The sequence below is a fragment of the Juglans microcarpa x Juglans regia genome, chromosome 3D (assembly GCF_004785595.1).
Source record: "Juglans microcarpa x Juglans regia isolate MS1-56 chromosome 3D, Jm3101_v1.0, whole genome shotgun sequence".
NCBI classification, from domain to species: Eukaryota; Viridiplantae; Streptophyta; class Magnoliopsida; order Fagales; family Juglandaceae; genus Juglans; species Juglans microcarpa x Juglans regia.
In genome coordinates, this window is record NC_054598.1 from 19563833 (window position 1) to 19591199 (window position 27367).

Sequence of the window (27367 nt, forward strand, 5' to 3'; positions counted from 1 at the left end):
ACCTTGAAGTTTGTTCCTTTGTTGATCTAATGATAACTAGCTGGGTCTTCCTCTCCAACCACAAGTTCTCCATTTTTTTGCAAAAATGTCAGTCATTTCAAAGATTGAACTCTCAGATTAGATTACCAAGTGAGATTTAGTCTTGAAAGTGTACTCTAGGGAAAGAATGGTCCCGTTTGGATACACAGTTGGTCTCATTTCATCTCAACATCAAAATATTATTGAAATACAAACACTTTTTAATTTCTCTTTCATACTTTTTCATCTAATCATTACAATTTTCTCAAACTTTTATATAAAATACAAAAAATAATTCAAAAATTTCAAATATCAAATATCAAAACAAAAATAATATTTATATTTTAACTTTATAATATTTTTATTCAATTTTTTCTCTCTCCTTTTCCAAAACTCAATAAAAATCTTAATTCAAACTATTTCACTACTATTACAGATTTCTCATCTTATCTAATTTCATCTCACTATCTAAACGAGGCTTGAGTGATTGCACATAAATTTTGTACTTCTTGGGTTTTAGAAAACAAGGTGGTCATACGCTTTACAAAAATAGGTATCGAGTGAAGTACACATACAACATTAAACAATGATAAAATAGAAACAAAACTTGTAAATATAAACATTCACATCATCAATCATTTTGCATCAACCCATTTCCTTTCATTTAACTTCTTGTTGGGATTCTTTCATTCCTAGCCATAGGTTTGCTATATCTAATTTTATTCACTCTAAAGGCAGTCATAGGAGTTCCACCAAGATTCTTCCCTTCTCAAACCATAGTTTTCTACGTCTAACTTTACTTACTTTGGCCCAAGCTCGTCGTTCCTCTCATCTCTTCTCTTCTTTCTCTCTCCCTCAGCCGTTCTATCATCTCCTCTTCTTCTCTTCCTCCCTTCTTCTTCTTCTTCTTCTTCTTCTTATTCTTCTTCCTCCTCCGACCCTCCTCCATTTTTTAGTTTTTCTTCTCGTTGTTGTCTTCTTGAAGTGTGGTCATTGAACCATGACCGGGATTGGCTATGGGTTTGAGTTCTTTGCTCAGACCCACAGCCACACCGTGGCCTTGCCATGGTCTTGCTGTGGCCTTGGTTCTTTTGTCGTATGTTTAACTATTTGTACTTCGTAATTTTTTGGATGTGTTGTTGGATGATATATTTGTGGATTTTAGGGATGGATCTATAGGTTTATTGTTGTTTTTCAGTTGTTTTAGACTTTTCTTGGCTTTTTCTGGTTGTATTTTGCCATGGGTGGGCAATGGGTGGGGTGGGGCCAATCCACCCCCCGACATCCTGCCCACGGGGGTGGTGCTGAAGTCCGAGGGACCAAACTGTACCCCCCCCCCCCCATGCCAGGGTGGGGAGCGGGACATGGGCACCCCCCATCTGGGAGTGTAGGAGTGCTACTCGTCTCGCACCTCGCCCTCACATGAGCGGGGGGTGGGGTTTACCCCTCTGGAATCTACCCCCCAGACACCGGGGGCGTGGCCCCCCTGTTCGGGTATCGGGGGGCGGGGATGGACACTTTATCCTTTTGCCCTCTGTCCAAATGGGCCCATGGCCCACTGGGCTCCGAACATATTTTTGGGCCCAAAAAGGACATAAAGAAGTTTTTGGGCCCAAAAAAGGGCCTATAAATGCCATTGTACAAAGCTAGAAATTTAAATTCTAACTCACATGCTTAAATTTAAAAAAAAAAAATTAATTTAAGATACTACAATAATACAAATTAAAAACTTGTATACTTCTAAGTCGCAACGAATAATCCTAAGCTATTACAATAATATAAATTAATAAAAAAATATTACAAATGAATTTAAAAATATTACTAAAGGTCGAATTTGAGGCTATAGTACTAATCGAGATGACCAAAATACTGCGGGCAATCTCTCCAATGATGGGATACTTGACGACATTGGTTTTCCACCAAGATAAGATATCAAACCCCCGTGCAAATGGGTGCAAATCCGGTGCCAAATATCTATCCAACTCCATCTAGGTCTCTGTAGAATGACAGACCAGGGGGTCTTACTCCAACCTCTCACCCCACTCCAACTTATGCATTTTGCTCATCCCAACTTCAGGAGGAGGTGGTGCGGTTGGTGTAGGTGTCGAAATATTATCACCCATAGACACGAAAAACTTATCAAACAATCTGCTAAGGGTTACCCTAATCCTTGTTGCAATATAATCCGCTCATACCTTCCCATGTGTCAATCCCAAACCATACATCATACCATCAATTTTGTATTGAGAGTCAAAAACAACAACTACATATAAGAAAATATTCATCTTACTCAAATCTCTCCTATCCAGGGATTAGGAGTGCGGGTAGCACCCTTAGTATAAAGTATAAACTTTAGCTTTTCACTTTTAAATTCTTCTTATCTCATTATTTGCCGAATATGTCCAAGTCTTCTTCAAATCTATATTTTTTAACCCAATCTTTTTGTTATTTTCATAGTTCCTATTATATTCATGTGAAGTAGAGAACTTTAAATTTGGAGAAAATGAAAATGACTTGCAATTATTATACAATGATTTTATAATTCTATCAAATGAAGGGTGGTCCTGTAAAATTGAAATTCATTTTTGATGAAGTGGCATGATTGTATTGGTTAATTGTAAAATAATTTGTAAAATAGTTGTAGAAGCATTATTACTCTTTAAATTTGGTTTTTTAAATTACACCGTTTTATATTATTTAAAAATTAGATTGAAAAGAATTTATAATCATCCAGGGGTGATATGGGGCTACTACCAACTCGACAAGGTCATCACGACATTGCGGTGGGATTAGAGTAGCCTAGGTGAGGGGGATCTTGGCACCCCAGCGCAGGGTGGCTGGCCACTCTTGTGGTTGGCCGAACCGTCCTATTATTATTTTTTTAACTAATTTTAATATTTTACTTTATAATGAAATTAACACTGCGTGAATACATTGTTCTTTTGTTTTAATAAAAAGTTGACGTGTTCGCTTTTTTTTCAAGAGTGTAAGGGTGTATGTGGATGTTGAAGTGAGTTGAGTTGAGTTGAGTTGTGATGATAAAATATTATTAGAATATTATTTTTTAATATTATTATTATTTTAAAATTTGAAAAAATTGAATTATTTATTATATTTTGTATTGAAATTTAAAAAAATTGTAATGATGAGTTGAGATGAGTTTGATAACCAAACGCACCCTAAATGAATTACTTTACACCATTGTATAAACGAAAATGCTATATTTTATTCATTAGTTAACCAAGATGTAACATTAAATGAGGTTATTTATTTTCAATGTATCTAAAGAATAATTTTACATATAATTATAAAATGCGTAAATGTCGTGTAATCATTTTAAAAAAGAGTGAAGTCTATTATTAAAAAATTAATTTTTCATATAAATCTCATATTTTATTTATTTTTTTTAAAATAATTATAAATACCTTTTATGTTAACATTAATTTTTTTACGCAAATCTCATATTTTATTTATTTTTTAAAAATAATTACAAGACATTACATAATTCGTAGTTACAGATAACTTTTATGTTAACATAAATAGGGTTAAGAAAAACGTATTTTTACTCCAAAATGATTAGATGCAGAAGACGGTACATATTTTCAATTCAATTCAGAGAGAGAGAGAGAGAGAGAGAGATTTGACTTCTATCTTTTAAGTCGTTTACAGCTAAGGTATTGTTTTCAGTTTTGGCTGGGGGGGGGATAGGAGTTTCTTATTCTATGTTGCCGTTGTTGACCACAGCTACCGTTTTGAATATTTGCCTTTACAGTCTTGGACTAAGCGATCCAATCTTGGTCTTCATTTGGTGCTTTCCTCGCAACTCAATCAAAAATTATTAAGCCTTTGCTTGTCTTGAGAGTCTTGTAATTAGGTAGAGTAATTAGATTGCGGTCTACCTTTTCTATTATTCGTTGGGACAATTTGCCAAACACAAGTTGAGCTTAGTTTGATGGTCAAAGTTGTATAGTTCCCTGGAGTTGGAATGCTTTTTTTATTGTCTTCCGCCGAATTAAATCGCTTTTTTTTGTCTGTATAGGGCTCTGGTTGGTATTTGACTTCTGGGTTGTCTGTTTGATTTGCATATTACAACTCCATCCTGGGATTTTGGATTTGCTGCATCGGTTTTGATAATATTTCATATGCCATATTTTTATACAGCTTGAGTTGCTGGAATCTGGTCTTGATTTTGGGTAACCGTGTCATTTGAAAGCTATCTATTTTGCCTATTGTTTCATTCTGAGAAGTTTTGGGGAATGAAAGGAAAAGGAGGAACACCGGGAAGTTACTTTGTATTGAACACCGGAGCTAAAATTCCAGCTATTGGACTTGGGACATGGCAGAGCGGTGGAGACCTCTGCGTCGAAGCTGTAAAAACGGCATTGTCGGTCGGGTACCGTCACATAGATTGCGCACATCTTTATGGGAATGAGAGTGAAGTTGGGGAAGCACTCACTGAAGCATTCAAAGGCTTCCTGAAGAGGGAGGATGTTTTCTTGACTTCTAAACTTTACTGTACCATGAATTCGCTCAATAAAATAGAGAACTATGTTAAAGTTTCTCTTAATAATCTTGGAGTTTCGTACTTGGATCTCTATTTGATGCATTGGCCCGACAGCTCGGCGTTTGGTGACGCTACTGATCCACCTTCAAAGTCGGGCAGTGAGTATGGGCAGTTTCTGAATCGGTTGAAAAAAGCGTGGAAAGCCATGGAGGGTCTCGTCGAGTCAGGTCTGGTTCGGGCTATTGGAGTTAGCAATTTCAGTATTCAGCAGATCAAAGGATTGCTTAAGTTTGCAAAGATTGTACCTGCAGTCAATCAGGTTCGTTGTACAGTTATTCTTGTTGTTTCAAAAGATTCTGCTTTGCTCCATGCCTGGACTCATGAAGAACCTGGATAAAGTAAATTCGTGGATCATTTGAGGGAGAAAATCAGATGTTCCACGAGTTTTCTGTGCATATACCACACCTAGTAACATTCGATATTTAAAAGGTTAATAACTCGGGATGCTTTCTAAATCAATGATCCTTTGGTCTTTTCAACTGGTATATTTAATTTAATTTATTTATTTCAAGATAAAGCACTGGAATCTATTCCTCAACTGGAAAAAGTATCACTTGATGATTTCTAAATTATCTGGCTGGACAAATTCTTCGCAAGCTTAAGACTTGTGCTCAATGAATTACAGAAACGAACCCAGTTCTGTGACTGACAAACTTTACTAGTTGATATAGCTGAAGTATTCGATCGCAAAAATTACTCGTTCTTTCTGGTTGTACTTGTCATTGACGAGTTGCTGATTCAGACAATTGCAATAACTGAAAGGTAGAAGCAAGTATTGGACATTTACTACTGTACTTGATATTCTGCAACATAGAAACTCATCATTAGGATGGGGCAAACCATGCACTCAGTCTGAGCTGGAAAGTTCATCTAAGAGGTGACCTACCACCTGGTTAAAGGGAAGCCATTTTCCTGATGCTGAGGGTCTGTGGCTTTATCCAAAGAACCATTATCACCATCCTCGACCTTGTTTCTTCAGGTTGCTTTTAAAACTGTGTTATATCTAGGGGTATACTTCTTCATGACTTCTTTCTTTATAGTGGCATTGGAAACTAGACAATGAATTGTATCTTATACATTTATCTTTTAAAATAATTTTGGTAGGACCCAAATGGTAAATCTTAGTCGTAAGAGTATCTCATGTCACCCACCTTGTTCCTGGATGAGTTTAGACATTTTGTTTGTCAGTTACCTTAGCTTTTGCTTGTTTTCCTTTTTCTAATTCTGACAAATTATTATCCTAGCTTTTGTTCATTTTCCTTTTACTAATTCTGACAAGATTGTTGGACCACCTATGTCTTGCCCATGATACTTTGGTGTCCTTAATGATATTATAGTTGCTTTTCTTAGGTGGAGTTGCACCCTTTCTGGAGGCAAGATGAACTTGTGAAGTTCTGTCAAATGAAAGGTATTCATGTATCTGCTCATACACCTTTAGGAGTACCTACTTCAACTCCCGGACCATCTGACAGTGGATCAGGTGGGGAAGATGAACCTGGCACTCCTCGCATATCATTTAGGAGATCAAGATCTGTCCATGGCCCTATGCTCAAGTTATCAGTTGTTTCACAAATAGCAGATAGACACAAAAAGACACCAGAGCAGGTACTTTTTATTCAGTTATCATCTATTTTTCTGCTTTATACTTGTATGATTGATGTCCACTCTAGTTGTTTATGCCATTTTTATTTTAATTCTTTGCTCCTCGTATGGAATGTCCAAGTGGACTTTCACTTACCATGTTGGAGGAAATGGGGCTTTATCATTCTTGTCCTTCAATTCCTAAAAGCATGTTTTAGTGATGTAAATGATCTGATTCTGGTCATATAATCTAAGAAATACGGCCAGTCCAAAGGAAAGGAAAAAGCTCTGGGTTGGGGAAATGGGCTTTAGTGCACGGGGAGGTCCGTGTCTCAGACAGGCCCTTCTTGGAGGAAGAAGACGCAGCATGCAGGACAACGGTGGCCTCTGTTGTTTCTCCGACGACAACTGTGTCTGGAGAAAGCTTTGCTGGGCAGATGCAGACAACAATTGAGAGAGATCTCTTGGCTGGGCAGACACTAACGCAGACAACACAGTCAGCATTTGGAGAACTCTTTGCTCCAAACAGTGGTGTTTTAGCACCATTAACTTTAATGTTATCTGGAGAAGTAGACCATGATAAGAAAAAAGAAGATTTTCCTGCAAAGGGGTCAGAAGGGGTGGATATGCCGCTGGTTGTCTGTGAAGGGGAATGCATCGATGGGGCAGATGCTGAACCTATATGCATACTCCCTCCCCCCTGGTCCTAACTCAGAGCGGTTTATTTTGGATTAGGTGTTCAAGAAAATGGAGGAGATGCAAGCATGTGTTGGGGTGTCTTGTATAGGCTTTGAAGAGCAGTTAAGGGCTCTTCTTGTTGCCATTGAAGATAGTCGATCAAAGTCCGCCACAAAGAGAGATAGAGAACATAAAAGGCTTAAATGCTCTATAAATTATGAAGTGAAGGAGGGGAGTGGCAAAGGGATAGAATGAAAGGGAGGGGAGTTACCATTGTCCATGAAACCTAAGATCCTCTCTTGGAACGTGCGGGGGCTTAATGATCGCAATAAGTGTCTTCACATAAAATCTTTATTGCGAATGTGGAAGGTTGATGTGGTGTGTTTTCAAGAAGCAAAATTGAGGATTGTTGATAGAAGACTTTTTCGTAGTCTATGGTGGTGTTCGTATGTAGGTTGGTCTTACTTGGCTTCGGTAGGAGCGTTTGGGGGTCTTTTCTTAATGTGGGATAAAAGAGTGGTGGAGGCGGTTGAGGAGTGTGTTGGGACTTTTTCGGTTGTTAGTCTATTTAAAAATGTACTAGATGGGTGGGACTGGGCTTATGTAGGCATTTATGGGCCTAATTTGGATAGAGAGAGGAGAAGGCTTTGGGAGGGGTTGGCAGGCTTATATTGTTTATGGGACGTGCCGTGGTGTATGGGTGGGGATTTCAGCATCACTCGCGTTCCTTGCGAGAGATCAGGTAACTCTCGCACTTCTACAGTTGTGGAGGAGTTTTCTGAGTTTATGTTTGATTTGGACCTTATGGATCTCTCTCTTGTTAGGGATGAGTTCACATGGTCCAATAGCAGGGGTTGGTCGAAATTGGATAGGTTTCTTGTTTCTCCTTCTTGGGAAGCCCACTTTTTGGAGCTGTGTCAGAAGAGGCTGACTCGGGTTTGCTCGGATCATTTTTCCATTTTGTTAGATTGTGGTGGCGTTCATAGGGGTCACCAGTATTTCAAGTTTGAAAATATGTGGTTAACAGTGGACGGGTTTGCTGAGAAAGTTCATTCTTGGTGGTCTTCTTATTAGCTTACGGGTACCCCTAATTTCATTCTTGCAGGTAAGCTTAAGGCTTTAAAGCAAGATTTAAAGAGGTGGAACTTGGAAGTTTTTGGCAGCATTGACAACCAAAAGACTACTCTAATGGAGGAGTTACAGCAATTGGAGGGGCAGGTATTGATGGGAGACACTTCCGAAGAGGTATTGTTGAGGAAGAGTGTGGTGGAGACTGAATTGGAGAGGGTATTGTTGATGGAGGACACCTCGTGGCGACAAAAATCCAGGGGTCTTTGGTTAAAAGAAGGGGATAAATGTACAAAGTTCTTCCATAGAGTGGCTAATTCATATATGCACAACAACACTATTGAGACACTCTAGACAGGTAATCAAGTTCTCTCTTCCCCCACTGAACTAGAGGATCATATTGTGAATTATTATGAGAACTTGCTAACTGAGCCGATCTGTTGGAGGCCGAAGCTTGATGATTTGCCTTTTGAGTCTATTGATATACAGAGTGCGAACTGGATGGAAAGATCTTTTGAAAAAGATGAGGTGCATAAGGGTCATTAGCGTAAGGGGTTTCGATGGGGTTTTTCCAACATTGTTGGGAGATTGTGAAATGTGATGTAATGCAGGTTTTTCTTGAATTCTATGCCTTCAAAAAGTTTGAAAAATGCCTTAATGCGATGTTCATAACCCTTGTACCGAAAATGGGGTGATGGAAGTCAAGGATTTCCACCCTATAAGCCTAGTGAGTGGGGTTTACAAAATTATTTCGAAAGTTCTTGCTAATTGGTTAAGCTTGGTAATAGAACAAATTATTTCAAAACCTCAAAATGCCTTTGTTCGGGGGATGCATATACTTGATTCAGTTCTTATTGCCAATGAGTGCTTGGATCATAAGTTGAAGGAGGGCACGCCAGGCTCGATGCAAACTTGATATGGAGAAAGCATATGACCATGTAAATTGGGATTTCCTCCTTTACTTACTTGTGAGGTGCGGCTTTGGTAATAGGTGGATTTCATGGATTCGACATTGTGTTTCTACTGCTCACTTCTCAGTGTTAGTTAATGGTACTCCTACGGGTTTCTTTAACAGTTCTCACAGATTGCGGCAAGGGGACCCGTTGTCTCCATTTCTTTTCGTTATTGTCATGGAGGCACTTGGCCGGTTGGTGAAGGTAGCTGTTGAGTGCTTGGATCATAGGTTGAAGGAGGGCACACCAGGCTCAATGCAAGCTTGATATGGAGAAAGCAAACGACCATGTAAATTGAGATTTCCTCCTTTACTTACTTGGGAGGTGTGGCTTTGGTGATAGGTAGATTTCATGGATTCAACATTGTGCTTCTACTGCTTGCTCCTCAGTGTTAGTTAATGGTAACCTTGCGGGTTTCTTTAACAGTTCTCAAGGATTGCGGCAAGGGGACCCGTTGTCTCCGTTTCTTTTCGTTATTGTCATGGAGGCACTTGGCCGGATGGTGAAGGCAGCTGTTGAGGGTGGCTTTTTAACTGGATTTTTAGTGGGTAATGGTACTAATGGCTCTATCATGATCTCACATCTTTTATTTGCAGATGATACACTTCTCTTTTTTTTTTTTTTTATCGGTAAACAAATTTTTATTGATCAAAAGGGAGACAGAGTGTCCAAGTACCACTTCTCTTTTGTAAAACGGAGTTTGGCCAAATTCAAGCTTTATGAGCACTTTTGTTGTGCTTCGAAGCCGTGTTAGGGCTTAAGGTAAACCTTGGTAAATCTGAGATGGTGGCAGTTGGTGTGGTGCCTCGAATTAGTGGCCTAGCAGATCTCTTAGGGTGTGAAGTGTCTTCTCTGCCTATGAAATATTTGGGCCTCCCTCTGGAGGCGACTTTTAAAGCTAGAGCTATTTGGGAAATGGGTTATTGAGAAAGTGGATAAAAGGTTGGCTGGGTGGAAATGACTGTATCTATAGAAGGGGGGGCGGATCACACTGATCACAAGCACTTTATCTAATCTCCCAACCTATTTCTTATCTCTATTTCCTTTGCTTGCTGGGGTGGCGAATATAATCGAGAAGTTATTCTGGGCTTTCATGTGGGGTGGTCTGGGGGAGGAAAATAAATTTCATCTTGTTAATTGGAATAAAGTTTGTTCCCCAATCTTGAGTGGAGGCTTGGGTGTGCGAAATTTGAGGACATTCAATAAAGCGTTATTGGGGAAATGGCTATGGAGGTATCACTTGGAGGGTGAGTCATTGTGGAAGGAAGTTGTTGACTCTAGACACGGAGGTGCTTGGGGTGGTTGGTGCAGCAATGTAGTTGGGGGGGGGGGGTATGGTGTGGGTTTGTGGAGATATATTAGGGGGGCTTGTAGTGTTTCGAAAACAACATCCGTTTTGTGGTTGGACAAGGCACTAGAGTTAGGTTTTGGCAGGATGCTTGGCGTGGAGAGCGCTATTTGGAGAGGGTCTTCCCAGCTCTCTATAGTAGTGCAGCTAATTGGGAGGCTGCGGTGGCAGATTCTCGTGTTTGCCCATGGTTCCCATCAATGGAATATCCTATTCACTTGGTTTAATCATGACTAGGAACTGTCTACCATTTCAGAATTTTTCAGCTTGATATACTCCTCTGGAAGTACAACAGCACAGGGTGATAGGATACAATGGAGGTCCAGTAGCAGCAAGAAGTTCACAGTTAAGGCATATTATAAAATGTTGGCTTCACAAAGTAATGTATGTTTCCTGAGGAAAAGCATTAGGAGGCCTCGCGTACCTTCTAAAGTGGCCTTCTTTGTGTGGACTGTTGCTCTTGGGAATATTCTAACCATGGACAACTTAAGGAAGAGGGGTCTCATTGTGATAGATTGGTGTTATATGTGCAACAAACATGGAGAATCAGTAGACCATCTATTATTGCATTGTGAGGTGACAAGGGAGTTGTGTAATGAGATATTTAGTAGAGTGGATGTTGCTTGAGTTATGCCGTCAAAGGTGGCTGACCTGCTTGCTTGCTGGAAGGGTATTCAAGGCTGTCCCCAGGTGGCAGCAGTATGGAAGATGATACATTTATGCATTATGTGGTGTATTTGGACGGAAAGGAATGAGTGGTGCTTTGAAGATAGGGAGCGTACAATGGCGGTGCTTCAGAATTTTTTTGTACACACTTTACTCCTATGGTTTTCTGTCATTGTCCTTAATGGAAACAATGTGCATGTTTTTTTATCTTTAATTTAGCACTTTTAGAATGTATTTAGGCGTTTTCTTCTGTATACTCCCTGTGTACATTGGCTTTGCCTATTTTTCATTCATATCAATGAAACTTACTTATAAAAAAAAAAAAAAAAAAAAAAAAAAAGAAAAAAAAAAAAGAAAAAAAGTTAGCATGCTGCTCTATCATGCAATAAAAAATTGTAAAGTACCCAAAAACAGATTATTCTTTCTTGAGCAGTGAGAAACCAATAGGAAAATATTCTCAAAACAAGTCCCAAGTGGGAATGGTAAATTTAAAATACATACTAAAATTTATACCTTCTACGCCAAGTGTGTAACTTGTGACAGTTTGAACTGTTCCTTCATCCACTACTCACTCCTTGTGCTTCCCATGAGATCTTCTCCTCTATCCAATCCTTTACGGATGTCAATTTAAGAAGTCGCCCTAATTATCCCTCTTCCCACCTCCCCTTTTAATGCCTCTATGCCCTTCTAGCGAACCCCACCTTCTGTTCGTTCCAAATACCTCTCACATTTCTTCTTCGTATCCTTTTACCTCTTGAAAAAAGCTCACAAACCATATGTCCTTCTTTCTCTCTCTTTTTCCCTTAGACGGAATGGGTAGGACCAAGGGGGATTTCTACACTTTGATGTATCAAATCAAATTGAGGCACGTGCATGAGATGAATATCCCCTACTCAATTTGTGTAGGAAAAGGAATTAGAGCACCGAGTGTCCAATCTAGCCTATCTTGGTCATATGGTGGCTGCCAAAGCACTTAACAAACACACTGTCCGCAATTGTGAGTGTAATATGGAATTTTGCATAGTAGTGATGTTCATCAGCAGTATCTAAGAGTAAAGGTCGAAATTGACATACCTCTTAAAGTGGGTTTGTGCTTCTGTGCTGGAATAAGTCATGTGTATTCACTTCTGGTATGGGCACTTATCTGATTTTCACTTTGCCCGTGGAACTGTTGATTGAAGACCTTTGGCCGAACATCTTTCTGTTTACCTTCTCCTGCCCCCAAGAAAAGAAAAAGGGTTCATCAACGAGGCCCATAGATTTTATGAATACCATTTGATAAAGCAATGGCCATTGATTCTAGATAGCAAGAAGAAGAGTTAAATAGGGCTACCTTTTGTGTATAAATTCATGTCCTCACACTGGAATTAATGACAACTTGGAACGCTTCATAGATTGGGAAAGCCCTTGGGAAGATCCTTGAGTCGAGCACACCTCACCTTTTGTATAGCATGCAGGAAGTATCTAAGAGTAAAGGCTGAAATTGACATACCTCTCAAACTGCTTCTGTGATGGAATAAGTCAGATATTTGTATTCACTTCTGGTATGGGCACTTAGCTGATTTTCATTATGCCTGCAGAAGTTTTGGGTCACATTCAATTAGGTTTTGCTTTTGTAATTGTCAATCCAAACCATCTGAATCTGAGTCATTTGCTTGGGGTGGAAACTTCGGAAACAGTAATAGCATGTTGGGCAGCCATGGTTGTTCCTCTGCCATGAATGGAAGGCACTTGCTCTCAACACACTGAGTCAAACCCCCAACTCATAGGTCCACATGCGCATGAGAGGCTTGAAGTCACACAATGGTAAAATATCTCCTTAAAAAATTACCCTACTCATTCAACAATTACAGTCCCAAGATGGATCTTCTTCACTCATCCCACAAAAATGTCAGATGTTCCTATAAACTACATGGGCCATGGTGTGTTACTGTTGGCCACATAACTGGTTGAACTTCTCCACCTGTGGACTTTAGCTTTGGAAAGCGATAGAAGTCAACCCATTTGATCTCAGCTTGATGATCCTTCCATTCCACAAAATCAACTCTCAACCCAAACTGTCTTTTCATTTATAAGTTATATTATTTAGGACACGTTCTAAAGTACCTGCTGCCAGACCAAGCTAGTGTCTCTGAGTGGGTGCTGCATAAAGTAAAGGAGATCCAGCACTGTGTTGGAATCGAGTGTTGAGGGTTTTGAGGAACAATTCATGGCTTTACTAATAGCCATTGAAGTTGGACATGGCCAGTTGAAGAAGTCAAATTCTAAAAAATAACGGGAGCTAAAGAGGCTAACATGGTCTGTAAACTATGAGGGCAGTTCAAGTTCAAGTTCAAGTAGAGAAAGAGCTAAGGGGCGGGGGTTAGCTCCATTTTTATGAAGCCCAAGATTGTATCTTAGAATGTTCGAGGGCTCAATGAGGCAAACAAATGCCTTCGGGTGAAAAACATGCTTTGTGAGTGGAAGGCGGACATAGTGTGCTACAGGAAACCAAGCTGAAATTTATCCCCAGGAGAGTTGTTAGGAGTTTATGGAGCTGTACTTATGTGGATTGGGTTTATCTTGCTTCCGACGGGGCCTCAGGAGGCGTTTTGGTGATGTGGGATAGAAGAGTGGTGGAGAAATTGGAGGAATTTATTGGTGAGTATACTGTGGCATGTTCCTTTAGGAATGTTGATAATTATTTATGAGCTTTTGCAAGTATTTACGGGTATTTATGGACTGAATATGGACATCAGTAGAAGAATATTATGGAAAGAACTTGCTGGAATTCATAGCTGGTGGAACTTACCATGGTGCATAGGTGGTGATTTTAATGTTACAAGGTTTCCTAGTGAACGCTCTGGTGACAGCAGATTATGACCAGCAATGACAGAATTTTCGGAGTGTATTTTTGACTTGGGCTTGATGGATATTCCTCTCATGAGTAGTGCTTTTACGTGGTCTAATAATCATACGTGGTCTAGATTGGATAGCTTTTTAGTATCACCAAAGTGGGAAACTCACCATCCAGAGCTATATCAGAAGAGGCTGCTCGTCTATTCTCGGATCATTTTCCATTATTACTAGATTGTGGAGGTATTCAAGGAGGGTGTTGGTATTTTAAGTTCGAAAACATGTGGCTGAAAACTAAAGGTTTTGTGGAAAGGGTGAGGCAATGGTGGGATTCTTATCAGTTTGATGGCACCCTGAGCTTCATTTTTGTAGGTAAATTGAAAGCTCTAAAAATTGATTTAAAGTTATGGAATACTCAATCTTTTGGTGATGTTGGAGACCGTAAAAAGCCCATGCTAGAGGAGCTTCAGGAGGTGGAAAGTACTCAGGAGGGGAGGGTTCTTTCTATGGAGGAAGCATCTCGAAAGACTGAGTTAAAGGCAAAATTAGAAAGGGTTGTGTTATTGGAGGAGATCTCTTGGCGTAAAAAATCTAGAGCTTTATGGTTGAAAGAAGGAGGCCGCATCACAAAGTTCTTTCATAGAGTGACCAACTCCTATAGGAGAACTAACACTATTGAGATACTGAAAATAGACGGAGTGGACTATACGGATGCTCCTGTGATTAGGGAGCATATTGTGGGATTCTTTGAACACTTACTTTCTGAACAGGTGGGTTGGAGGCCAAAACTCAATGGACTAGCCTTTGAGTCCATTGATCCACAGCAGGTATCTTGGTTGGAGCGGCCTTTTGAGGAACTAGAGCTCCATAGCGTGGTAAGGAGCATGGTCAAAGATATAGCACCTGGCCCTGACGGCTTTTCCATGGGATTTTTTCAAACTTGTTGGGATGTGATGAGAGCAGATTTAATGAAAGTGTTCCAAGAATTCTTTTTAGTCTGGAAATTTGAGAAAAGCCTCAATGCCACATTTATAGCACTCATTCCTAAGAAGATTGGGGCCTCTGAGGTGAAGGATTACTGTCCCATTAGCTTTGTGAATTAGATATATAAGATTATTTCTAAGGTGCTTGACAATTGCTTAGGAGAGGTTTTGGAGAGAATTATACCAAACCCCAAAATACTTTTGTTAAAGATAGGCAAATTCTGGATTCAGTCCTCATTGCTAATGAATGCCTAGACAGTAGGCTAAAATCTAGCCAGCTGAGAATTCTATGCTAGTTAGATATGGAGAAGGCATATGATCATGTTAACTGGGAGTTTTTACTGTATTTGCTTGCTTGGGAGGTGCGGTTTTGGGGAGAAATGGTGCTCGTGAATTAGATGGTGTATTTCAACGGTGAGGTTTTCAATATTGGTGAATGGTAGCCCAAATGGTTTCTTTAAGAACTCTCGTGGTCTAAGACAAGGAGAACCTTTGTCTCCACTCCTATTTGTTCTTGTCATGGAGGCATTTAATAAAATGATTCTAGCCTTGGTGAACAGTGGCGAGGGATTCTCGGTGGGTAATCCTAATAAGGGCACCATTAACCTATCTCACCTATTGTTTGTAGATGACACATTGATTTTTTGTGAGGCAGAACAAAACCAAATCCAAACATTGAGGGCATTATTACTTTGTTTTGAAGCGGCTTCCGAGTTAAAAGTGAACTTAGATAAATCAGAATTGGTGCCAGTGGGCAATGTTTGCAACATACGGCAATTGGCTAGTATCCTTGGTTGTAAGGTTCCCTCTCTGCCTTTGAATTACCTTGGCTTTCCAAACTTTGGGGGGCTGCAAGATCTATATCGATTTGGGATATAGTGGTGGAGAAGATTGAATGCAAATTGGTAGGGTTGTAAAGATCATCTCTCTCGAAAGGTGGTAGGATCACCCTTATCAAAAGTACTATTTCTAATCTACCAACATATTTTTTATTTGTATTCCCAATTCCAGCAAGTGTGCAAACCGTATTGAGAAGCTGTATCGTGACTTTCTTTAGAGTGGAATAGGAGAAGAATTCAAGTATCATTTAGTCAAGTGGGATAAGGTATGTTCTCCAGTCTCTTCGAGTGGGTTGGGTATTAGAAATTTGAGGATTTTCAATCGAGCCTTGCTTGGGAAATGGTTGTGGAGATACAAAACCGGAAGCTCTTTGAAAGTCAGTGATTGATTGCAAATATGGTGGCATGTTGGGGGGGGGGGGGGGGCTCGGGAGGTTCACGGGGTTTATGGAGTGAGAATTTGGAACACATGCGAAGAGGGTGGGGGATCTTTAATTGGCATACTAGACTGGTGTTGGGCGATGGATTTAAAATAAAATTCTGGACTGACTTGTGGTATGAAGATCAAGCCCTAAAGGATTCATTCCCTTCAGTTTTTAGGATTGTAGGTGAGAAAGATGCTTCAGTTGCTAATTGCATGGAGTTATTTGGGGATCTAGTTCAATAGAACGTGAATTTCACTAGAGCCACCCAAGATTGGGAAGTTGGCAACATTGAAGATTTTTTTGGTCTTCTATACACTATGATTCCGAGAACCCAAGGAGCAGATAAAATGTGGTGGATACCCACAGGTAAAGATAAATTCTCGGTCTATTCTTTCTATAAGTTGCTTACACAACCACAAAATACGCAATTCCCATGGAGAAAGATGTGGAGAAACAAGGCGCCTCCCAAAGTGGTATTTTTTGTATGGACAGCAGCATTAGGTAAGATCTTGATGACAGATAATCTACAGATATGTAAGGTGATCATCGTAGATTGGTGTTGTATGTGTAGGAAAAATGGTGAAAATATGGATCATTTACTGTTGCTTAGTGAAGTGGCTGGAACGTTCTGGAATGAGGTGTTTAATAGAATGGAGTTAGCTTAGGTTATGCCTGCCAAAGTGACAGAGCTCATGACCAGCTAGATAAACCTACGAGGTCTCCCACAAATCTCAGTGGCGTGGAAAATAGTCCCGATTTCTATCATGTGGTGCCTATGGAAGGGGAGCGAAATGACCGGACATTTGAAGACAAGGAGTGCTCACTAGAAGAACTTAGATTATTTTTTATTAGCACTCGTTTTCTTTGGGCCATAGTTGTAGATTGTCGTGGCCTCGATTTTCTTGTTTCTAATACTTCCCTTTAAATATGTGTGATCTTTTATATACTATCTTGTGTACTTAGGCTATATCTATTCATATCAATATAATCATTTACCTAAAAAAAAAAAAAAAAAAAAAGAATCACCATCAAAATAAACAATTTTTTTTTTTTTAATTGGCAAAACAAACAAACGACAGATAAAATCCAGTCTTGAGGGTAATAATAATATCAAATATACCAAAAAAATGAATATGATTCAATGCATAAACCCATATTTGAATTCTCCAATAATCTATTTCCAGCATCATACCAATACCACATAAAGCAAATATATATATATACACATATATCGGCGCGCGCGCGCGCGCACACACACACATAAACAACACAGAAATACAAAGAGGGAAGCAAAGAGTCATAAAATCAGGATAGCTGGAAAGGTCAAGACTATTTTGAGCTGACATCCAAACAAAAAAGAGTTTTAAGCATTATGGATCTAAGATTCCACCATTGCCTCACGATCTTCAAAACTGGGGAGTGTCTTGTTCATTCCACATGCACCATATGAGGCATAATGGAACCATAGGCGTAGCTTCCACATTGCAATGGCCAATATCCTTAGGCCCTAGGGGTTTGGATGTTGAGTTGATCTCGTCTCATCTCATCTTAACATCCAAACACCACTCAAACACAAATACTTTTCAATTTCAAATCTTAACTTTTTCATCTAATCATGACCTAATCATGACAACTTTTCTAAACTTCCAAAAAAAAAAAAAAAATTCAAATCCCAAAACAAAAATAATATTAAAAAATAATATTATAACAATATTTTAACTTTATAATGCTTTTATTCAACTTTTTCTCTCTTTTTCCAAAACCCCATAAAATATTTTAATTCAAATCATTTCACTACTATTCACAGATTTCTCATCTCATCTCAACATTCAAACTAGGCCGGATCCAACAACCCAATAACACTACAACACTTAAGAGGCATCACCTAATCGATACCAAAAAGATGGAGTAGCGAGGTCCATTATTTCCTAGCAACTTCAAATGCAGTAAATAAATGATCAATTGATTCCCTGCTCTTCTTATTACACATGCAACACCAATTTATTTTTAAAATTTCCCTTCTCAATTTATCCATAGCAAGGGTTTTCCCCAATGCTACAGCCCACACAAAGAATGCCCCCTCGATGGAGCTCTGTTCAGCTAAATACCTTTCCAAGGAAAAGATTGCCTATGAAGCACAAAGTGTGATAACAAGTCTTGACCTCAAACTTCCTTCTTTTGGACAGGACCCGCCACATCTTATCTTTTCCATCACCTCTCAACCTAGTAGAGTACAAACGCCTGAAGAATGAGAAAAACAGCACCAATTCCCGATCATGTGCTGATCAAATAAGAGTAATATTCCATTGTCTAGTTGTTTAGGAAAATTGCCAGGAGTCTGCCGCTGATGCCTCCTTAGCTGGAAAGTCTGAACAACTAATGGGAAAACAACCTTTAATTACTGATCTCCACACCAAACATCATGTGAAAACCTTACGCTTGCCCCCTGTCCTGCTTCTTCTGTGATAAAGTTCTAGAAAATCCCCCAATTCTTCCTAATATTTCTGCACATGCCAATCTCAAAAGATTTTCTCACTTCATAGAGTGCCACCCTCCCCATGTACTACCATCATGGACTTTCTTCATTGATCACAATAATGCCTTCCTTTCTGTAGCAAAGCCCCGCAGCCATTTTCCCAACAAGACACAGATATACACTAGCAAGTTTCTGATTCCTAATCCTCATTGTACAAATCTTGGGCCATCTTAGCTAGATGAAACTTAAGACTCATTTCCAATTCCTTTCTATATGATTAGCCACTCCAACTAGTATAGAGAATAGGGACGTATAGCAGTTGTGCAAATTGGAAAAGTTCTCTTGATCGAAGTTAGTTGGCCTCCTGCCAAACGACATTCCACTTCTCTATTATACATCATTCCAAATAGCTTTTGCCCTGATTGTTGACACGAACAGAAGTCCCAATTACTTCATAGGTAAGCTCGTCACCCCACATCCTAGAATTCTAGCAAACCTATTGATGCCACCAACATGCACTAATTCAGATTTAGCTAGATTAATCTTCAGACTTGAAATCCCCACCAGTTCACTCATTTCCATGGAAGTGTAGTTGTAGAAACAAAGCACCTTTGAGGGTAGCTTTTTTTGTTTGGAATTTTAATGACGGTAGCACGAGAAAGAAATGGCATTTTGCGGTGATGGAATGGTGTTGCATATGGAAGCGAAATGAGGGAAACATAGATCATCTTATGTTGCATTTTGAGTTGGCTGGTAGCTTATTGACAGAGATATTTTGCACTTTTGGGTTTGAATGGGTTACGCTCCAATGTGTGGTGTAGATGCTGGCAGATTCCTTGTGGTGGTCATAGTAATTCAGAGGCCTGGAAAATGGTCCCTTTGAGCGTAATGTGGTGTCTTTGGCAACACAATGCCTGATTCTTTGATGATTGTGAAAGGACAGAGAATTAAAAGCCATCATGTTCAACAATCTCTATGCTTGTTTGAATGGTTACACCAGGTATGACGTAAGCAACTCAACAAGATGTCTACAGCTCACCAAAAACCCAAATAGGAGTCCACTATTCAGAGCAATATTTTTTATTCTGCTCTAGGCCTCCACTCCCTGCCTCATGCCTTGTGAACTCTGAAAGAAACCAGAGGCTGATCCATTGATTAGAACCAAAAATTGCACCAACAATATACAATTGGTAATCCACCCTACCATTTCTCTCCAAATGCTCATCTCCAAAATTAGTACTTTAATAAGTCCTCATTAACATGGTCATATGCTTTTCTCCTCTGGGTCCGTAGGATGTGGTGAGCGAGGGTGGACACCTGCAAAAGGGAAGAGAGTCTGGTCAAAAACAACATGACGAGAGGTATAAACTTGGGCCGTGGAGGGATCTAGGCAACGGTAGTTTGGGTGATAAGGTATTTTTAAATATAACTTAGAGAAGTAGAATATCACTTAGATAAAGAAGAGTAAGAGTGGTGCTATCTTGATTCAAGTGGGATCTAGGATTGAAAAACCATTGCCGAGTTCAGCCTACAAAATACACCTAAGCCCCAGATCGAAGTCTACCATCAATGTACTTACTGGCAATAAGAACTGGCTAGGATTTCTCTCCCTTGGATGAAAGCATATGAGAGTGATGAAGATAGAGGCTTTGTTTTTAACTTCCTTGGAGTGTGGAACTCCTGGAAGACATTAATTAAATCAACTTTGAGAAGCTCCCAACCTATCTATAAGAAAGCTGATAAGCACCCCTCGGCCTTGCGTCCCATAGCCTTATCACCATCCAAAACATTCTTTTTTTTGCTAGATAACAGGCAGGGGGATTGAACCCTGGTTCTCCCACTGAGAAACCAGGGCCAGTGCCATCTGGTCCAAAGGCCATTGGCCACCAGCCAAAGCATTCAACACTTCTAAAACATCATTTTCCTCGAAGTCCCTTTCTTGGCCTCCTCCAGGGCATTAGAATCGAATCATGAAGTAAATATGTCAATTATGGTTCTTATGTTAAGTGAATGAAAATAACATTCGCCACAGTGAAATAGTGCTCAAATCATCTTTTTATTTCAAAATAACTTAAACTTTTGAAAACAATGTTTTGCAAGCATGGCTCAAACTTTTCGTGATGGTAGCATGGTATCTCTTTGCTTATCTTGCCAAATATATGATGGGTTTATAAATTTCTAAAAAAAAAAAAATGGATTTACAAATTCCTAGAATCTCTTCACCTTAAACAAAAAATTCCAAGTGTAGAATTTATCCTATTTAGTATACGCAAGGTATAACTCAAGGGAATCCCTAAATCTTCAATAGAATCTTTAGCCCAACACAATGCTTAGGTTCACTTAACTCCCTTCTCTTTTTGTAATCAGTAAACAAGAGTTTTATTGATGATAATCATGGGCATAGCCCAAGTACACGAGACATATACAAGAGTGACACCTAAGCAGGTTCACTTAACTCACTTCATTTCATTAGACTCATTAAAGCTGGATAGTGCATAGAAAGAACAATAAAATAGACTTTAATGAAAGTTCACTCCACACCTAGATTGATGTTTGCTCAAGTGGGTGAGTTGTAGAAAGTTTGCATAATGCTGTGAGCCGTCCGCTCAAGTTAGTGGTGATTTTTGGAATTTTAATTGTTTTGAATTTTGATTTTCATACTTTTGATCCATTCGATACAACATAACCATTGAAAATCCATGCATTTCAACTTTTAAGAATGTCTTTCATCATTTAAAGAAAGCCATAATTTATTTCATTTATTTTCAAAATATCAATCAGAGAAATTTTATTTGATCTCCATGATCCATTAACAACTTGGGTTTGAGCCAAATTTTCATAACGTTAGGATGATCAATAAACATAATTTTGTTCTTTCAAGCAACATGATTGCAAGACTGCAATCTTACAAACTAAGATAACTTCACTTCAACCAGTCCAACATTATAACTTCAAAATCAAAGTATTCTTTCAACATCAAAGTATCCTTGTTACCGGAAAAAATTAAAGTAATCCTGCTATGATCAAAACAGAACCGACTTTACTACAATCATAATTAAAGAACCTCAATGTTTACAAACATTTACCTTTGCTGAGTTTCATTTAACTAAAAAAAAAATTGTTGCTACAAGTCTCACATTCAGAACACCCAACAACAATAATATTAGTACTTAAATTAAGAGGTTTAGCATTACTCAAAAGAGAACTTCTTTCTGAGGTTTAGAATAATTGGAAACAGAACTTCTCCGAGAATTCTAACCAAAAAAGGAAACCTTCTTTTTCTTCTCCTTTCTCTCTTTTCTCCTCTCTCTTCAAGAGATTTTTTTGGAACATACTTACTCTCTGTCATACCCCATACTGACCAAGAGTGTAGGTGGTATATGGGAATTTACATTGCTTTGGAGGGAGAAGTTCTTGTTATTTATAATGGTTCCAATGAGACTCCAATTGTACAATCAACTAGTCCTTTTGGAGTATAGGCTAGATGTGGCTTGGGCCTCCCTTGGGGCATTACACACTCTCTCTCTAAGCAAACAAAAGTCTTTCTCTTAGCAAAGAGTTACTCTAGTGATTGTGAAAATAATGAATAGGGAAGCCCCATTATTTATAGGAAAATTGAGTAGGTTACTATTCACTTTAGAATAAATTCTCTCCTCTCAAGTCACTTACCAAAAAAAAAATTCTCTCTCCTCAAGTTCATCTGATGCACTTATAGCCTGTGGATTTGTACTTCATATTGGACACATTTGATCCACACCGTTGACTCAGATTCACTCAACCATGAGTTTGATATAACCAAGTTAACTAACTTGTTCTTTTGTTCACAACTCTTCAATCACATTCAGCTCATTACCTGAATAGATGCTACAATTATTTCTAGCCATTGGATCACTATTAATCAATCTCAACCTTGGTTTCTTAAGCTTAGCCTTAAAAGCAAATGTACAACTCCAGGGTTACGATGCATCATTGGTTTTTTAATTTCCAGAAAACACATAAGAATCATAATTAAAGAGATTGGACTAATATAAAATTATTGAAATTTCTCGAAGTCACTAAAGCGACTCAAGCGATTTCCAGATTTTTCCAACCTTTCCTAGATTTCCAGATCTTCTCCAGAATTTTCTTCTGATTCCTCAGCAATCTCACTTGACCACCATGCTTAGTTTGCTTGAGCAAACTTTCTGGAATATTATTTTATTTTATTTTCTATATTTTTCTTTCAAGATTCCTTCCTACATTTATTTACATGATCTTAGACCTGCATAATCCTAAAGTTTGGTCATTTGTTTCTAATAAAATCCTTAATACTACTTATCAAAAAAAAAAAAAATCCTTAATACTTGTAAAAAACAAGTGAGATAAAATCCCAATACTTGGTTTCTTAGTATTAGACTTTATCTTCCTCCAATATTACAAAAGACACTCCAGCCATTCTCATCAAACTCAGCCCCTCTGCCCATGTCTTAGACCCAGAAAGGAAGCCTGTCTTTCCAATATGGATTCCACGCTAATCACATATGTCCAAATGAAGAAAGGTCCACTCCCACTGCAAGCGTCCTTCCCACTGACAAAAAAGACTCTTCATATCAGACTCTTAGGATTAGTGCTTCATAGGCCATTGTTGCTAGCTCTGTTCATTGCCAAGTACCGAGCTCCTACATGAAACTTGTCTCTCTTGTGTGACTCAAGCTCGACTTCAGAGGAGAAGGAGACGATAAAGAAGAAAATGTCCAGGTTCATCCCTTACCCAGCTTTTTGCCATTATACAACCACTAATTCAACTAACAAGGTAGAAAAGTCTCAAAAAGATCCCCATCAGGAGCAAAAAACCTGATCCTCTTCTTGCTTGAAGCCTTTTTAGTAGAGAGCAGTACTCTCACTGGTGTACAAAATCAAAGAGGACTTTCTGCTTGGCATCGCGTGTGTTTCCACTCCTGTTGTGTAGTGTGATCCTCCTTGCAATCGCAGCCCATGGTTATCATCCTTAGTGTACAATCCTTTTCTTATAGGTATCCTTAGTGTATGATCCTACCAAACAGATTCATAAGGAAACTTTTTCTAGACAAATTTTGCATCCATCAAAAGTTCTTTTGGAGGCCCCTGGCTGTGTATCAGGACAACACTAGTGGTCAGCCAGTTGTTTCATCATCTAAATAGGTTTTAAATATGTTATTGAGTAGGCATGGCTTAATCAACCTTGGCTATGTTGGCATTTCATGGACTTGATCAAATAAGCAGGGTTAGCGAATATTCAAGAAAGATTTGACCGGGGAAATAGCAAATCAAGAGTGGAAGTTGCTGTTTCCAGCCTCAGCATCTGATCGCATTCCTCCTTACCACAAGTGGTTTGGATATAACTCAACCCAAGCCCTTTAAATTTGAACGGTTTCAGACTTGCTAGCTGCTTATAAAATGATTTTAGCAGCTGCTTGGAGCACTCATGGGGAGCAATCCCCAGCTTCTCTCATATGCAGAAAACCGAAGACAGTAAAATATGCATTGAAAAATGGAACTGAGATTATTTTGTGATGGTACAAGTAAATATCCAAAACTTGGAAGTGGCTACTGCACATGTAAAAATCTACTTCCTACATATGAAAACATAGTAATTGAAAAACAGCTCATGACCAACCTTCATGAACAGTTCATAAGAAGAATTTAGCATAGAGAATCAAGGGTTTATTGGCTTACAACGAAAACTTGAAACTTGAATTTTTCCCCTATTAACAGTCATCTGGCGTCGAATAAATTCCATAGATTCACTGAAAACCAAGCAAGATACATGGACTGATGATAGCATTCCCATTCATCAACATTTCCTTGATCACTTACGTAAAATATACTACTCGACAAACTCGGTTTTAACGGATATATTAGATAGCTTATTCCCTCAAAATATTATTAATTATGAAAATGTATTTCTTTGTATCGTACCATCTGACACTGAAATCTTTAACCCTCTGACACAAACTGCCTCCACAAAAGTGCTGCTCTTGATGGGTTCAGTCTTGTTTCATGAGTGGTATTGTGAGGTTGTTAAAAAGAAGTGATTGATATCATTTTTTCAGTTTTTTTTTTCTCTCTCTCTCTCCAGAAGGAAAACTCCTAGACTTAAATATATAGCCTTTTTTCCAGAAATTGAAAACCCAACCTCAGTGCATCACTACAAGCCCATTAGCTTGAGTAATGTGATTTGCAAGTTAATTTTCAAAATAATGTCTAGCAGGCTCAAGTTATTTTGATAGCCCATGAGCTATTTCATCCTTTTTTATCAAATGGAGTGGTCTGTACTCCAAACTCCTCTTAGTTCGAAATGGATTGCCAGGGTTCATCATTTCTGGATCCTGCAAAGAAACTCAGCATTGATCCCAGTGAGTAGTACCAATTTCTCCTCTATGCAACGATGGGATGGTGAGGGATGATCATAGATCTAGTTATTTGTGCTAAAAAGAATCCAGATGCTCTCTTTGATATCCCGGGTCAGAGGAAAAAAAAAGAAGCATGGAACAGTTAATGGCAAGTGCAAGTGCGTGATAGAAACCACGCTGCCCACCCCCCCCCCCCCCCCCCCCCCCCCCCCCCCCCCCCCCCTCTGGGTTACTGCAATAATTTTTATCCTGAGGTCAAGGATTCTTTTACTTGAAAGAATGGCATGAAAAAGAAAAATAATTTACCAATGATTAATCATAGTGGACACAGTTTAGCCCAATGGCTGCCTTTTACACCCGTTACACAGTGATAGTGGGAAAGACACCCTGTCCATGTTAACCATATTGCACTCTTTCTTCGGGGGAAAAAACAAAAAAAAAAAACCTGCATAGGAGATTTTTCATTTCCCCAAGGTCCTCTGTCTGCCAATTATTTGTTAAAGGATATTGCTAGAAAACCAAAGAAATGCATATTTATGCAATTGTGAATGCTATGAAATCACTGGATAAGAATTTGTTGATATTTTGAAGTTGCTTTATGGTTCTCTCATACAAACATTTATGATCTCAATTGAAGAACAGACGGCAAAATGAGATCAGAATTGTCTTTACTGGTGGCACACCCCCCCCCCCCCCCCCCCCCCCCCCCCCCCCCCCCCCCCCAAAACCCAAAAAAAAAAAAAAGAAAAGAAAAGCAGATAAAAAAAAGAGTGACAGGTGGCAGTGGATGGTCCCGGAACTGTACTTGGTGGAACCACCACCTCTTCGGCTGCCAAACAGCCCATGAGGCAGTGAGTGAGGGTGTAGGTGGAAACTTTACTATTTGAGAACTCAATTGAATGTATGTGTGCCTATGTACTATTGAAGACCAAATGTCAAGAAAATGTACTTAGGAAATATGTTGTGCTTTAATCTGTTGTAGGTCATTTTGCGGTGGGGACTGCAAAGAGGAACCAGTGTCCTTCCTTGTAGCCTGAAGTCTGACAGGATAAGGAAAAATATTGACATTTTCAGTTGGTCTCTCTCAGATGATGAGTGGAACCACTTGAACCAGATTGAACCACAAGTTTGTTTATTTGGACATGGACCTCTGAATACTCAATCGGAAAATGTCTTTATGTTTGGGAGTGGTCCACTACAGGCTGTGCGTGAGATGGAAGATGACATGGAATCCAATGCCTAATATTTCATATTATTTTCTTTAGATATTGCGCCATTTATGTTCAAGTACGTGATCATCTTATGATTTGTCATATGCCCATTGTTTGTTGTAAGATTTTGATTTTGTGGACGCAGAATAGAAAGTCAAACTATGCCCTATTGTTTAAACTTTAAAGAGGTTTGATTTTTTTTGTTTGTTTGGAAAACAAAGATGGTGATCCTTATACTGAGTTCCTCTGATGTGACATCAAGGAATGAAACTCCTATTGAAACTTCAAACATGAATTATTTTCATCAGACTCTAGATGAGACCACTATTACTAATTAAGCATGGATTTACTGTTATTCAGAATGATCTAATTTAGAGAATATTTCTGATCAACATTAACAAACTTGCCTAATTCGGCTTTTTCAGACATTGACTTTAGCTAATTTACATAAATATAGCTGGATTTGCATTTCAATAGTATCAAGCATTAAGCTTATGTTTTAATAAGAATGTTTAGTTAGCACATTCGGCACACTGTATGAGTCATCTAATATATACTATCTGATGCTTCTCTGCGACTTTCCTTGCATTTTTTTACATTAAACTTTTAAAGGTCTCACTAAAATCAACTTCCACAGTGGGGCTGGGTATCAAGGATGGTAGTGCTCTGTTAAAGCCCTCCCTCGTGTTGGTGCTGCTGATGCATGATTATTCTGTACCTTATAGAATTCTGAAATTGATTATTCAAACAGGAGAATGCAGGCCATCTTGGTTTGTGGATACTCAGAGCCATGAAAATAGATCACTACTGTTTAATATGCATCCATTGTGATAAAAAGTAGTATAAAGATGCCAACCAAAGTCTACCAAACCGTCCCATAATAAAGAAATCCTAGCTTTTAATTAAATGAACTAGAAAGAAGTTTCCTCCATCTTTCTCCTCCCTTTCTTTCATCAGCTCATGTCTTTCTGGATAAACATTGAGAGAGAGCTAATTTTCTATATTTTATCATGAATGGGTTGGCTACCAGATCAGCTGAGCACTCAATGAGCCGTTGACAGGATATGACTACCATGAGAGCCTATCCACCCACCCACTTCCTCCACTTTGGGGTTTCGGGAATGGCCACAAATGTTCCTTTAGAAGATCCAGTATGCTTTGCCAGCTAATTTTATAAACGTGATGTATCTTTGTTTCAGTGCTCCATTGTCCTTCAAAAGTTAGATTACTATATGTAAATTGCTCCTGCTTTGCTTTTTGTTCAAAAAAGGAGAGAGAGAGAGAGAGAGAGAGAGCTCCTGCTACTCTGCTAGGACAAGGGAATTTGTTGAGAAGACATGACATTAAATTT

The 27367-nt window shown here is 38.9% G+C and overlaps 1 protein-coding gene across 2 annotated transcripts; it reads left to right on the plus strand.

The window, feature by feature from the left end:
• The first annotated feature begins 3604 nt into the window (after positions 1-3604).
• Positions 3605-26305, plus strand: LOC121255683 (aldo-keto reductase family 4 member C10-like). 2 transcript variants are annotated; one of them, XM_041156155.1, is made up of 4 exons: positions 3605-3892; positions 4058-4841; positions 5933-6187; positions 25788-26305. In XM_041156155.1, exons 2-4 carry the CDS (start codon positions 4275-4277, stop codon positions 26046-26048), a joined length of 1083 nt encoding a protein of 360 aa, XP_041012089.1. In that variant the 5' UTR covers positions 3605-3892; positions 4058-4274; the 3' UTR covers positions 26049-26305. The 2 variants fall into 2 exon arrangements, with proteins under 2 accessions (XP_041012089.1, XP_041012090.1); XM_041156156.1 differs by having other exon boundaries at positions 3605-3826.
• Positions 26306-27367: the final 1062 nt, after the last annotated feature.